This window comes from Ranitomeya imitator, chromosome 10 (genome assembly GCF_032444005.1).
Source record: "Ranitomeya imitator isolate aRanImi1 chromosome 10, aRanImi1.pri, whole genome shotgun sequence".
Taxonomy (NCBI): Eukaryota; Metazoa; Chordata; class Amphibia; order Anura; family Dendrobatidae; genus Ranitomeya; species Ranitomeya imitator.
In genome coordinates, this window is record NC_091291.1 from 126,076,566 (window position 1) to 126,088,527 (window position 11,962).

The 11,962-nt window shown below is 38.6% G+C and overlaps 1 protein-coding gene across 1 annotated transcript; it reads left to right on the forward strand.

Moving 5' to 3' along the window:
• The first annotated feature begins 4,306 nt into the window (after nucleotides 1–4,306).
• LOC138651976 (placenta-expressed transcript 1 protein-like) lies at nucleotides 4,307–11,354 on the forward strand. The gene is made up of 4 exons (XM_069742638.1): nucleotides 4,307–4,526; nucleotides 4,872–5,082; nucleotides 8,762–8,820; nucleotides 10,050–11,354. Exons 1-4 carry the CDS (start codon nucleotides 4,361–4,363, stop codon nucleotides 10,169–10,171), a joined length of 558 nt encoding a protein of 185 aa, XP_069598739.1. The 5' UTR covers nucleotides 4,307–4,360; the 3' UTR covers nucleotides 10,172–11,354.
• Nucleotides 11,355–11,962: the final 608 nt, after the last annotated feature.

The window sequence follows — 11,962 nt, forward strand, 5'->3', positions numbered from 1 at the left end:
TGAAGAGATGTAGCTCCCCATTATACTATTTCTACTTTGGTGAAATTGATACCGCATTGGTGGTTTCTGCTCCTAATTATTTAAAATTTTAAGACTCCTGATTGGGTCTCCATCTGCTGGGTTGTCCGTACTGGAGGATGTGTCAGTCCCTATTATACTATTTCTACTGTGGTGAAATTGATGCCACTTTGTTGTTGTCTGCCACTAATTTTTGGAAATGTGAACACTCCTGGTTGGGTCTACATCTGCTGAGTTGGCTGTAGTGAAATAGATGTCACTCACCATTATACTATTTCTACTGTGGTGAAATTAATGACACTTTGGTGGTGTCTACCACTAATTGTTTGAAATGTGAACCCTCCTGGTTGGGTCTTCATCTCCAGGGTTGGCTGTAGTGGAATAGTTGGTGGTCCCCATTGTACTAGTTGTACTCTATTTAAATTGATGCCACTTTGGTGGTGTTTACCACCAATTTTTGGAAATGTGTAGACTCATGGTTGGGTCTCCTTTATGTGTGTTGCCTGTAGCAGTAGGCCTCTGAAACTGGCATGCCTCCACCAGCTTTGAGTCAACTACCCGTGCTACTATCCTTAGATTTTTCTGACAATGGCAGTCTACGAAACTGATATTTGTGCCACCTGAGTGTGGCTGAGCATCAAAGCAGGCTGAGCTGTTGCATGTGGTCACAGGGCTACCAGCACAGCAGGCTTACACCGATCTCTTATCCACCTCATTTTAATTTGAAGTTCAATTCAAAGCTGTAAATGCTGGCCCAGATCCTGTTACCTCATGCATGGCTAATACTGTCATGCCATTCTAAAATGTGTACTGTGGGTGAATTGAGGCCACTCTCCTGGTGTCTGCCCCTAATTTTGTGCTTTTCCAGCTTTTGGTAACATTTGAAGGTCTTATCTATGCATTTGTTTTGGCCTCCCATTGACTACAATGGCGGTTGACTGTGCTCGGCGAATATTCGACGAATAATTTGGTGAATATTGCAAATTCGGTGATTGTAATCTGAACCGATAGTGAAATATTCACTCATCTCTAGTTAGGGAGGCTAAAAAGAATTTGCACTACAGAAGAGGATTTTATGCAGCAAGCATCAGATCTGGCCTATAGGTTAGTGGATCGCGGTTATAGTAAGAGAACAATTAAAAGAGGATTTAAAAAGGCAGCCAAATACTCTAGAGAAGATCTTTTGTATAGTAGAAATACAAACAAAAAAGAAAGAATCAAGACTACTAACTATGTTAGATTTATCACCGAATACAACAAGCAATGGCCAGAATTGGTTTCGATTGTAGACAAATATTGGGGTGTTCTGCAATCAGACCCCATTCTAAGAAAAATCCTCCCTAATAAACCACTTATGACTCCTAGAAGGTCAAGGAATTTGGGCGATTTTTTGATACACAGCCATTATTCAAATTCGTCTATAGAGAAAATTGAATCAAAACTCCAAGGTTTCTTCCCTTGTAATGTTTGCAAAGCATGCAAAAATCATTTCAAAAGTGCAAATTTCTCTAATCATGACGGTACCAGAATTTTTAATATTTGGAAAAAACTTACCTGCTCCTCAAGAGGGGTAATATATCATGCATGTTGCCCATGTAAAAAGGTTTATTTAGGACTCACCACACGTGAACTAAAAACAAGACCAAGAGAACATGTGAGGGATATAGAGAAGGCATCCACAGTTGAAGACATCACTATGCTAAAAACCCTCCCGAGGCACTTTAAGCTTCATCACCAATGTGATCCCTCAGGTTTAAAAATACAGGCTATAGATCAAGTCCATTTAGGACCCAGAGGGGGTAATTTAAGTAAAGCCCTAGCACAAAGGGAAAGCAAATGGATCTATCTTTTGGGCACAATGGCCCCACGTGGCCTCAATGAGAGTCTGGGATTCATGGCTTTTTTGTAACATATTGCAGGCTGCCTAGTTTTTACTCCATTCCATCTATATGTTCCACCTTTCTTTCCTGTTCTCCTGTTTTTTAAAAATAATTTTTTATTGTGTTTGTGTATGCTTGTTTTTAACTTGTTGTATTTATTCATTGTCTCTTGTAATTATTACTATATAGTGAGGAGAGCTCACTTGAAGTTTTCATCTAGGCCTCTACAAGATGCGTTAAATGGCTTTTCTACTAGAAATGTGGATCATCTGAAGATGTCTACTTCTTTCAAGCAATGGTTTCATCACTTGTTCTATCTGTTTTCAGATTTTTGGTCATTTCATATTATCTGTATTTTTGTCTCATCATTGTCATATCATATTTTTTTCTGTTTTTTATGTTTTTGTATGGGGTTTTTTTTCCCTTATACTTTTTATCATTATCTTCTTTACTTTATTTTTTATTTTTTATTTTTTCCTTATTCTCATTTTTGTATTATTTATTTTTATTTACTTATTGTATATTCTTTTCACCAATATTTGCACAATGCGCTTTATAACACTATATAAGTTGTATGTACTGATGAAGTATCAAGTGATGAGTATTTGCATTTTTTGTGTATGTAGTTAGTCTGTTCTTTTTCACTCAGTATTCACTGCATTGTTTCAGTATATATTTGTTTATTTATTTATTTTAACCCATCTTAGCATTAGGTTTATATACACTCACACCTTATTTATATTTCTCACTTCCCATTCCTCCTTATACTTATTCTAATTTTTGTTTTCTCACACCCATCGCGGCACTTAATTAGTTTCTTTTCGATCGCACATTACCCTTTTTTTGTTCTCCCTCTGTTTACTTCAGCGCGCGGTCAGCGCATGCGCAGTTTGAGGCGTCTCTGTGACTTTCCAACTCGCCCTCTACTGGATGCAGTGCGTTCCACGGCTGCGTTCCAGGCGTGCGAGAAAGGAAGTCACTTTTTACATGAGAGAAGGCCCGTAAAACCGCGCATGCGCAATTACATGCCGGAGACGCTGGCATTTGAATCAGCTGCGCATAAGCGAGCAAAGAAAGCTTAAATAGCCGTAGACTCTAGAGTACACATACACGCCCCCATTTGAGGAAGCCAGTAGGCGAAACGGCGCTGTCGGGGTCACTGTTGGTCGTTCCCATGTAAGAAACAGCATTCATATGTTGGGACACATCTCTATACCTGCATATGCCCTTTTACACTTTAGTTGTTAACCTATGTTCTGCTTCGTATCTCTATATATATATAGCTGTCGGGCACAGAACACAGTGTGCCATATGTCACTATGCTACTTTACAACTATATGCCTCTGCACTTTAGATCTTGAACGCCCTATTGTCTGGCCTTTGTTGCACAGCTGCATAGCACTTTACATTTCTTATGGTGCTATCTACCTTTGCTGCTAGCTGTATATCATATATGTATTTATCCTAGATTCTCTAATTTTGCTGCTAGTCCTATTGCTATTTTGCATAGTTGTATAGCACGGAGCACTTTATAGAGTGCCGGTCGCCATTGCTGCTAGTTTACAGCTATATGCCCTTATTTTTGCACAGCACTATTTATCACTTTAGGAATATTGCAATACATATATTAACGCTTTGGCCTATAGGATACATTTTTTCAGCTGTTAATCATGTGTTTCTATGCTGCCCAGTTATAGGTTATTTAGTACAGATATATAATCATTAAAAACCTTGTTTGCATTGGGCACTGTATTTTATGAGATATTATTAGATCTATAGGGGTACTTTCTGAGTTAATGAGATGTGCATATTCATTTATGAAATATTTTCTTTTTGTATTTGTCATTTAGTATATACTCCCTGTATAGCTTAATTCTTACATGGGTGACCAATAGTCATTTCCATATTTGTGAAACTTCCTTGTCTTGTTTTTTTATGTGAATTTTTATAGTATGAATTTTGTTAATAAAAATATATATTTTATCTCTTTGTGCCGTAACCTTTGTGTTTTGCCAGTTATCTATCTGGCATATATGAGTTGATAATACTGATTGAAGGTGGCCTTTCCACTACTGGACATTTTTTGGTAATGTATCTCTAGTTAGGGGAAGGTTGAAGATCGGGACCCACTTCTATTGATCAGTGGGGGATTATGTGCGTTTTCCCAGAGAAGACATTTGTTACCTATCTAGTCAGAACTGGTGGAAGACTTCCGCCAGCATAAATGTTCTTTTTTTTAACTTTGAAAGCTAGTGTCTACTTGTCACTTCAATTGTTGACGTTGAAGTTTGCATAAAATTGACATTTTACTGTACGAAAAGCATGAGGAAGTAAAAAAATTAAGGTCAAATTTATCCCCGGGCATGTGTGTAACATTGGCAGTTAAAACCACAGCTGGTTATAAAAGACAGAAACACAGGTAAGAAGAAGCACATCGGTGGAAGAACTTTACAGAAGGCAGAATGTCACTCCCCAGAACTTTTACTCTTCTATTTCTCGGATTAGTTATCACTTCGTTTTTTACCGATGCTCAGGCGGATTCTTGCTTGTTGACTTCTACCACGAGTAATTCTAACTATTCGTTGACCGTATCCCCTCAGAATCTAATCAAAGGCACTCTATACACAGGTATGCGATAATTATTTCTATTATGTCTACACCTGTTTGACTGCGCTCACACATTACAGCCAGGGTACCTCTTCTGTAATCACACCCTTTTTGAAAACAGTGGAAAATTGGCGTAGCATTGCCATAATCGGAGCAAAAAAATTGCACCGTGACTGCAATGTGTGAACTCAGCTTTTATGTATGTACTGTACCAATTTGTCCTTTAAGACAGAACGAAAAATGCAACTAGAATTTTTGTAGAGCCATTTTATGCAACCCAAAAGCTGCCAAATTAACTCATGAAGAATTTTACTTGCCAAGACAGTAAATGGTTAAAGCTATTTTATTTTTTTGATTTTTTTACAGTCACTTTATCTTCGAATCTGAATGGAAGTGTTGATTTTCTGCTCCAGGCTTCTGCCAGTAACTCTACCATCGGAAACTGGTCAACGTTAGGCTCTTATTCCAATTGTGCTAACGGAGTTTCAGTTTCCTCTTATGCAATTAACACAAGTAATTCTTTTATTGCCAACTGGACTTCGCCATCTACTCTAAGTGTAAATTCTGTCTCCATCAGGTAAGGTTGTAAGATTTTCTTAAAATGGTTACTAGTTTGATCAAACTTTGCATAAATCAATAGTACAAGAAATAAACATTGCAATATATCTTATCAGAGAAATAGGCTTCTTTATCCACTTATGAGCCACATCTTCTTCCTCCCGCCTCCAGAACTGATTAATTACTCTAAAAACAGCTACATTTGTCTTGGTCAAAATAATACAGACTGTCATTTCACTGAAATGTGTAATTACAGCTGTCTATTGAAGTGTTGTCAGCAAAGTAAAAAAGAGTCACAGACACACATGCTGATTTCTAGCATGTGTTTGTATCTAACCCCAGAGCTGGATTCACAGCTACACATCTCAGTACTGTTACTTCTAAATATGTGTTACAAAAAGAAAGGAGAGCAGAAATCAATCACGTCGCTGTGTGCCCATGTATGGGAGACATCATAAGGCGTTAGTCTCTATGCACTAGCACAGAGACAACTGGAAATTAGAAATAGAGCCCGCAGGGGAAAAAAGTGGTGAAAAATGCAGGATATACGTGTCACAATGTACAGAAATAGTGTTAGTCCTCATGTCCACACATGTTAGCATATTTTGTGCAGTTACTGGAAACAACAGATATGCTTTAAAGGGAATCTATCATGTAAACGAAACACGATTAACCTGCAGATATTGGTAAATCTGCAGGCTTGGTGCTATTAGCTATTCTGAAACTGTGCACCCACCACACTTAGAGCTGCGCTGCCTGATGGAAATTGCTTTGATCCTTCCAGCAGCCTTGGGCTTTCAGTTATAGAGGTGCACCTGATGCATGTTCAGTCACTACATAGTGAGTGGTGACGGTAAGCAAGCCCTGACTGGCGGTGATAACAGGTGATTGGTGAGGGCAACAGTGTTGCATCATCACCAATCAGATACTGTGGCCTATCTTGAGGACAGGTCATCATTAAAAAAGTAATGGACACCCCCTTTAATAATTATGAAAACGAAAAAGTCCCAACACTGACCCCTTATATGAATTGGTGCCTATTTAGTTTTAAGGAGAAAAAGGCCCAATACTGACCCCTTATATGAATTGGTGCCTATTTAGTTTTAAGGAGACCGTAATTATTGTTTCAGGAGTACTTTCAGTACAATGTCTCTGTCTGCCTTTAACGGTTCGCTCCTCCTTCTCCTTCCCCATTCTATAGAGTCTTATGAACAATAACTGTAATCTCCTACAGTGAGTCTGTAAAGTGAAAATCTATCATCATTGAATGCAGATTTTACAAGTTTTACCCATGAGATTGAAAAATCAATCCGGAAGGAGAAAGAAGTTGATTTCTCTGCTAAGATATATTACCAAGTTACTTAGTTTTATGTGTACTGTGGTTCATTAATTAAAAATGATGGCTACTCTTTAAAGAGATGTAGTAATTAGGGTTGAGCGACCTTGACTTTTTTTAGGGTCGAGTCGGGTTTCGCGAAACCCGACTATCTCAAAAGTCGAGTCGAGTGAAATCGGCCGACTGTGGCGAAAAGTCGAGGATCGACCGAAACACGAAACCCAATACAAAGTCAATGGGATTTTTTTTTTTCTCTCTCTCTCTCAAAAGCGACAACATAGCGATATGCTTCCACGCCCCTAAGACCTATGTCATCACACTGCCCACGCTCCTTCATTGGCTGAAAAAATGGCGCCAAGTGCGTCATACGAAACGCGACTTTGGCGCGAAAGTCGCGTACCGCATGGCCGACCCCACACAGGGATCGGGACGGGTTTCATGAAACCCAACTTTGCCAAAAGTCGGCGAGTTTTGAAAATGAACGATCCGTTTCGCTCAACCCTAGTAGTAATTAGAATTAAAATTTGTTTGGGAAGGCTTTTATGGTCTGTAAAGTATTCAACTACATGGACATATTTAGTTTTACAGTTAGCTTAAATATTAGGTAAAGTTTTGAAGTTTAGATTAATTTCCCTATAGGGGTTTACCAAGAATGTAATAAAATGACCCCCATCATGTAATTCAATTGGCAGTCTATTCTAGTCATGTATCAGGACAAGCTGCAGTCTGAAGAAGCACAACTAATAAGACTTGTGTCTCGACTGACAAAAGACCTGTATCACAAGAACATGTACCTCCTTGAACTGAGGAGAAGAGCTGAGTCAACAGAAGAAATAAATCTTCTCCTCAGCTGACTGAGCAAAAATATTTTTTTAACCAGCCTTGGTCCTCTTCATGAATCAGGAGCATCTGACTCCAGCACACCCCTTCATCAAGACCGGCGTGAACAATGAGGGTCTTGATGAATCGATCCCATAGAGTGTAAGCAGTACATTCCAGAGCTCCCTCTAGTCGGGGATGCAGGTATGTAGAAAGTGAATCACCCATATGATCAAACAAACAGAACTGATTAAAACAAAGTTTTTATTTTTTCATTTTTCACCTCCGTTCAAGTTTAGGTTATCATTTATGAAAAGTCTCTTACTAGAGATTCTTCTCTGGGGGCGTGTACTTTTACCCCTGCATGACACTGACCAATTATTTTTATTATTTATTTTTTTATTTTTATATAGCGCTAACATATTCCGCAGCGCTTTACAGTTTGCACACATTATCATCACTGTCCCCGATTGGGCTCACAATCTAGAACCAATCATAAATAAGCAGGATGCAAAGGAAAAAAATATGCCCATTAAATCAGAAGGACATGCTTTCTCCTGTGAGACCTATAATGACAAAAATTTTGGTAAAGTCGATTATCAAAACATTTGCTCTTCTCTACCATTAATCATTTTAATCTGAAAGAACCACTCCAGCAGTTTTGTTTTCAGTGCCGGAATGATATAACTAAATTAAGTTCCCTGCTCCTAGTCTTATAGTTACCCATCGCTGTCTTGACCTATTTCTGATGCTCCCATTGGTCTCCAGCAGTTTGTGACCTAACAGATCACTCAAAGTTTGCTGGAGCGAGCCAGGTTTAACTTTTCAATTCATGTCCATGAGGGTCTCCATCTGGCCTCGTTCTGGCTCTAATAGACTTACTATGAGCACTTGTGACTGTTACTTCTGACTTTTGGCTCCGGTGCAGGCACTTGCTCTCCCGGAGTTCCCATGCTGTTGTTGTGACAAGTGACACCGGCGTCCAATCAGGGTCGGCATTACTGTCTTCACTTCCTGTCGAATTGAACATGAAGAGGAAGTCCAAGATCAGCTACTGCCTGGACTTCCTCTTCATGTTTGATTTGTCAGTGAGACGTTGACTCCAGCACTGATTGGGTGCCGAGATCACGTGTCACAACAACCGCATAGGAGCCTCAGGGAGAGCGAGTGCCGACACGACGGGAATGGAGGGAGGTGAGCATAGGTTTATTATTTCATGGGGCCAGACATTTTCATCAAGAAGGGGTTGTCCTAGAAATGGACACCACCACTAAATTGTTTAGAATCCCAGCAATACTTTGGCAAATATTTGTATAAAATGAAATATATAACAAATGTTATTACATTAAATTATGTAGAGAATTTAGGTTGATTTCAAAAGAAAAAAAGTATTTAATTCACTTTAAGAAAACAAGTGTGAACTGTTTCTAATGTAAAAATCAGAGCAAAATTCATAGTTTTACCATCAATCAACGTCTTTATAGTAAGGAAAAGTCTCCTGTTTACTGTATGTAAAAGTGTTCATTTTACTTCTCATTTTCAGAGCTTTTTTAAACAACAGCATGGGTGTTTTCATGATTGAGAAAAACCTGACTGTGGCAGGTTAGTAAAAAGTATTAAAGCTTTTTTTTTATTTACATACAGTATGAATATTCATTTAGATAGATTATGTTTGACTTCTCGTTTGTTTGTGAATAGTTATGCAGTTAATCCCAATTTTTGCTTTTTTTTAAATTTTCTCCTCCCCTTTTTCAAATAGCCATAATAATGTTTGTGTTTTTTCATTGACAATGCGGGATTGTAGTATGTGAATTGTAGTTTTGAAAGGCACCATACACGTAAAGTACGAAAAAAAGCGAGTTTAAATGGTGAAAAGACTGCAATTCTGGTATTTTGTTTTTTTTCTTGTTTGTTTTTTACAGTGCTAATTGGGCAGTAAAATATGACTAGGATGATAGGAAATACCAAATGCATATTTTTTTTTACAATTTGAATGGCTTCAAAGAAAATCTGATTTTCAAACAAAATAAAATGGCTTGTGTCACCATTTACCCACAATAATTTTTGCACCATTTTGATTAGATTTTATTCGTAGGAGGTGTGGTGACCAAAAAAAAGGCAATTTGGGCATTTTATTTCTTAACAATTTTTACTACATGGGTTAACTGATTTTAGATTTTGATAACTCAGACTTTTAGGGGTACAATGATACAAAATAGTTGTTTCTCTATTATTTCTTTATTTTTCACTGGGGACCAGGGACGGCGATTCAAATTTTTAGGTGTTTATTTTTTTAATATTCTTAATAGTTTCCTTTTTATTTGTCTTCTGAAGGGACTTGAATCTGTTTGATATATGTAGAGCAATACTATAGTACTGCAATATATAGTTGAAATAATGGTGTCCTACAAAACGCAGCCATCGGCTAGGCTTCACAGAAGTACTGACTTTAATGTGATAGGTACCAGTCAGCTGCTCCAAGTGATCATGTCGTGGGGGGTTGATAGGCACTTGGAACAAACACGTGGGATCCCACCGCTTAATGCTGCTGTTAGTGTTTGACAGTAGCATTTCATTAGTGAACAGCAGCAATCAGAGTTAGCTCAGATCACTGATGTTAGAGGCAAGTGATGGCTGTATAACACAGTCGGGATCTGCCCCGTGTGCATGCTGTTATTTTTGTTAGCTACAATAAATAAATTACACCATACACCATCCATATTTTAGTTATTAAAATGCTGGTTGAATAAGTTGCAACATACTGTATATATTATGTATTATGAATACGTGAATGCCCCCCATTCATCTGTGTCTTTCTATCTTCTTTGCAGCTACTACTACTAGTGCTACTACTGCTAAGACTACGCCAAAAAGTGGAGGCCCTGCCAATGATCCTTCCTTCTTGGTTCTGACTCTTTGTCTTCTTGTGATCACCAGCAAGTTTTTGTCCTAACGATCTACAGAATCATGAAAGTTCATTGGCAAACTCAATGACAACTGTATATATTATTTGTATATGACACAAAGCTGTAAAATTTCCCCATGAGTAGTGGTCTGTGGTCACTGACAAACCTAATGGCAGCTGCATATATTCCTCATGAATTTGCCAAGAAATGTGAAATCCCTCCATGAGTGGTTGTCTGTTTCGAGTGTCCGTACACGTGTGGAACCACTAGTGAGTAGTGATGAGCGAGTATACTCCGTTGCTTGGGTTTTCCCGAGCACGCTCGGGTGGTCTCCGAGTATTTATGGCTGCTCGGAGATTTGGTTTTCCTTGCCGCAGTTGTATAATTTGCCGCTACTGGACAGCTTGATTACATGTGGGGATTCCCTAGCAACCAGGCAACCCCCACATGTACTCAGGCTGGCTAATAGCTGTAAATCATTCAAATGAAATCTCCGAACACTAACGAATACTCGGAGACCACCCGAGAGTGCTCGGGAGAACTCGAGCAACGAGTATACTCGCTCATGACTACTAGTGAGATGTTATCTGATTTAGACGCAGTCAAAGCTAGTGGGGTCTGCAACCTCTGATCATGTGGGAGTGTTGCCAACAAATTGCTCCACCGAAGACAGGATATTTTGACATTCAGCAAACCGAATCTTTGCCCCATTGAAAAGACAACCTACTGCACTGAAAATAACTTTTAACATAGTGGGTTAAATATATTGTATTACAAGCTTTAGATAGTTCAGAGGTAAAGTCAAAGCCAAAGCTGCTCCCCTTTACCGTTCCTCATGGGTGGGGTGAACCTACTCATAGCTCCGCCTCATTACCATTGCAGAAAAATAGTAATGCAAAATAAGTGGAGCTTTGTCAGAAAATATGGGTTAGAGGGGTTTAACCAGTACCAATCGGGTACTATTCCTATAATCCTTTTTACCTTTATCCTTATGTTTAATAGGTATATCATTTATTTAATTCACAAAATAAAACTGAATTGTCTTACTATGCTTCATAAAATTCACGCTCGCAATTCAGCACAGGCGCGACATGTTTTAATTCCATAAATTAAAATGACTCATTGTATGGGTGGAAATAAGAGTTATCCTATGAATTATCCTATTGTCTGTTTTATGTACAGTATGTAAACTAATTTTATATAAAATGTAAAAAAAAATAAAAGATTCAAGTGTATCAAATTGGTCCTTTCTTGTGTACTTTGTCGACTATATGAAGTGCACAATTTTTCGAATAGTTTTCCTTCCACCTCTTAGACACAATATCCAATGACCTCCACATAACAGAAATCGAAACAGGTCACCACTGCATCTGCTTTTTTGTTGCTAAAACTGGTGAAAATTAATTATTTGTACTTAATTATTTTTGCCTCAACAGGTAGCAGCAGAACGAGACGCTTTCCTCCTCTTACCTTTTTTAATATGTTCTCCCATTGACATGGTCAAAAGCTTTGGCTGCATTGAGTGTGAGCATTTCGTAGTCCTTTATTCCCAATTGGTTCCACTCCAGGCACAAAATTACCAGTCTTGTATTATAAACGGTTAATTTGCCAGGCATAACACCCGCCGGATTTGAGTTTAACAATTATAAGATTATCCCTGCAATTTTCCTGAATTTTGGCCAATTTTGAAGTTGCTGGAGGTACCGTTACCTCCTGGGCCATTGTGCAGCTGCATAGGTTACACCCATGGCGGACGTTATAGGTAGACAGACTAGGCATCTGCCTAGAGCCCCCGCTACCCCAGGTGCCTCAGCCAGTGGCATGCCACTAACAGCGGC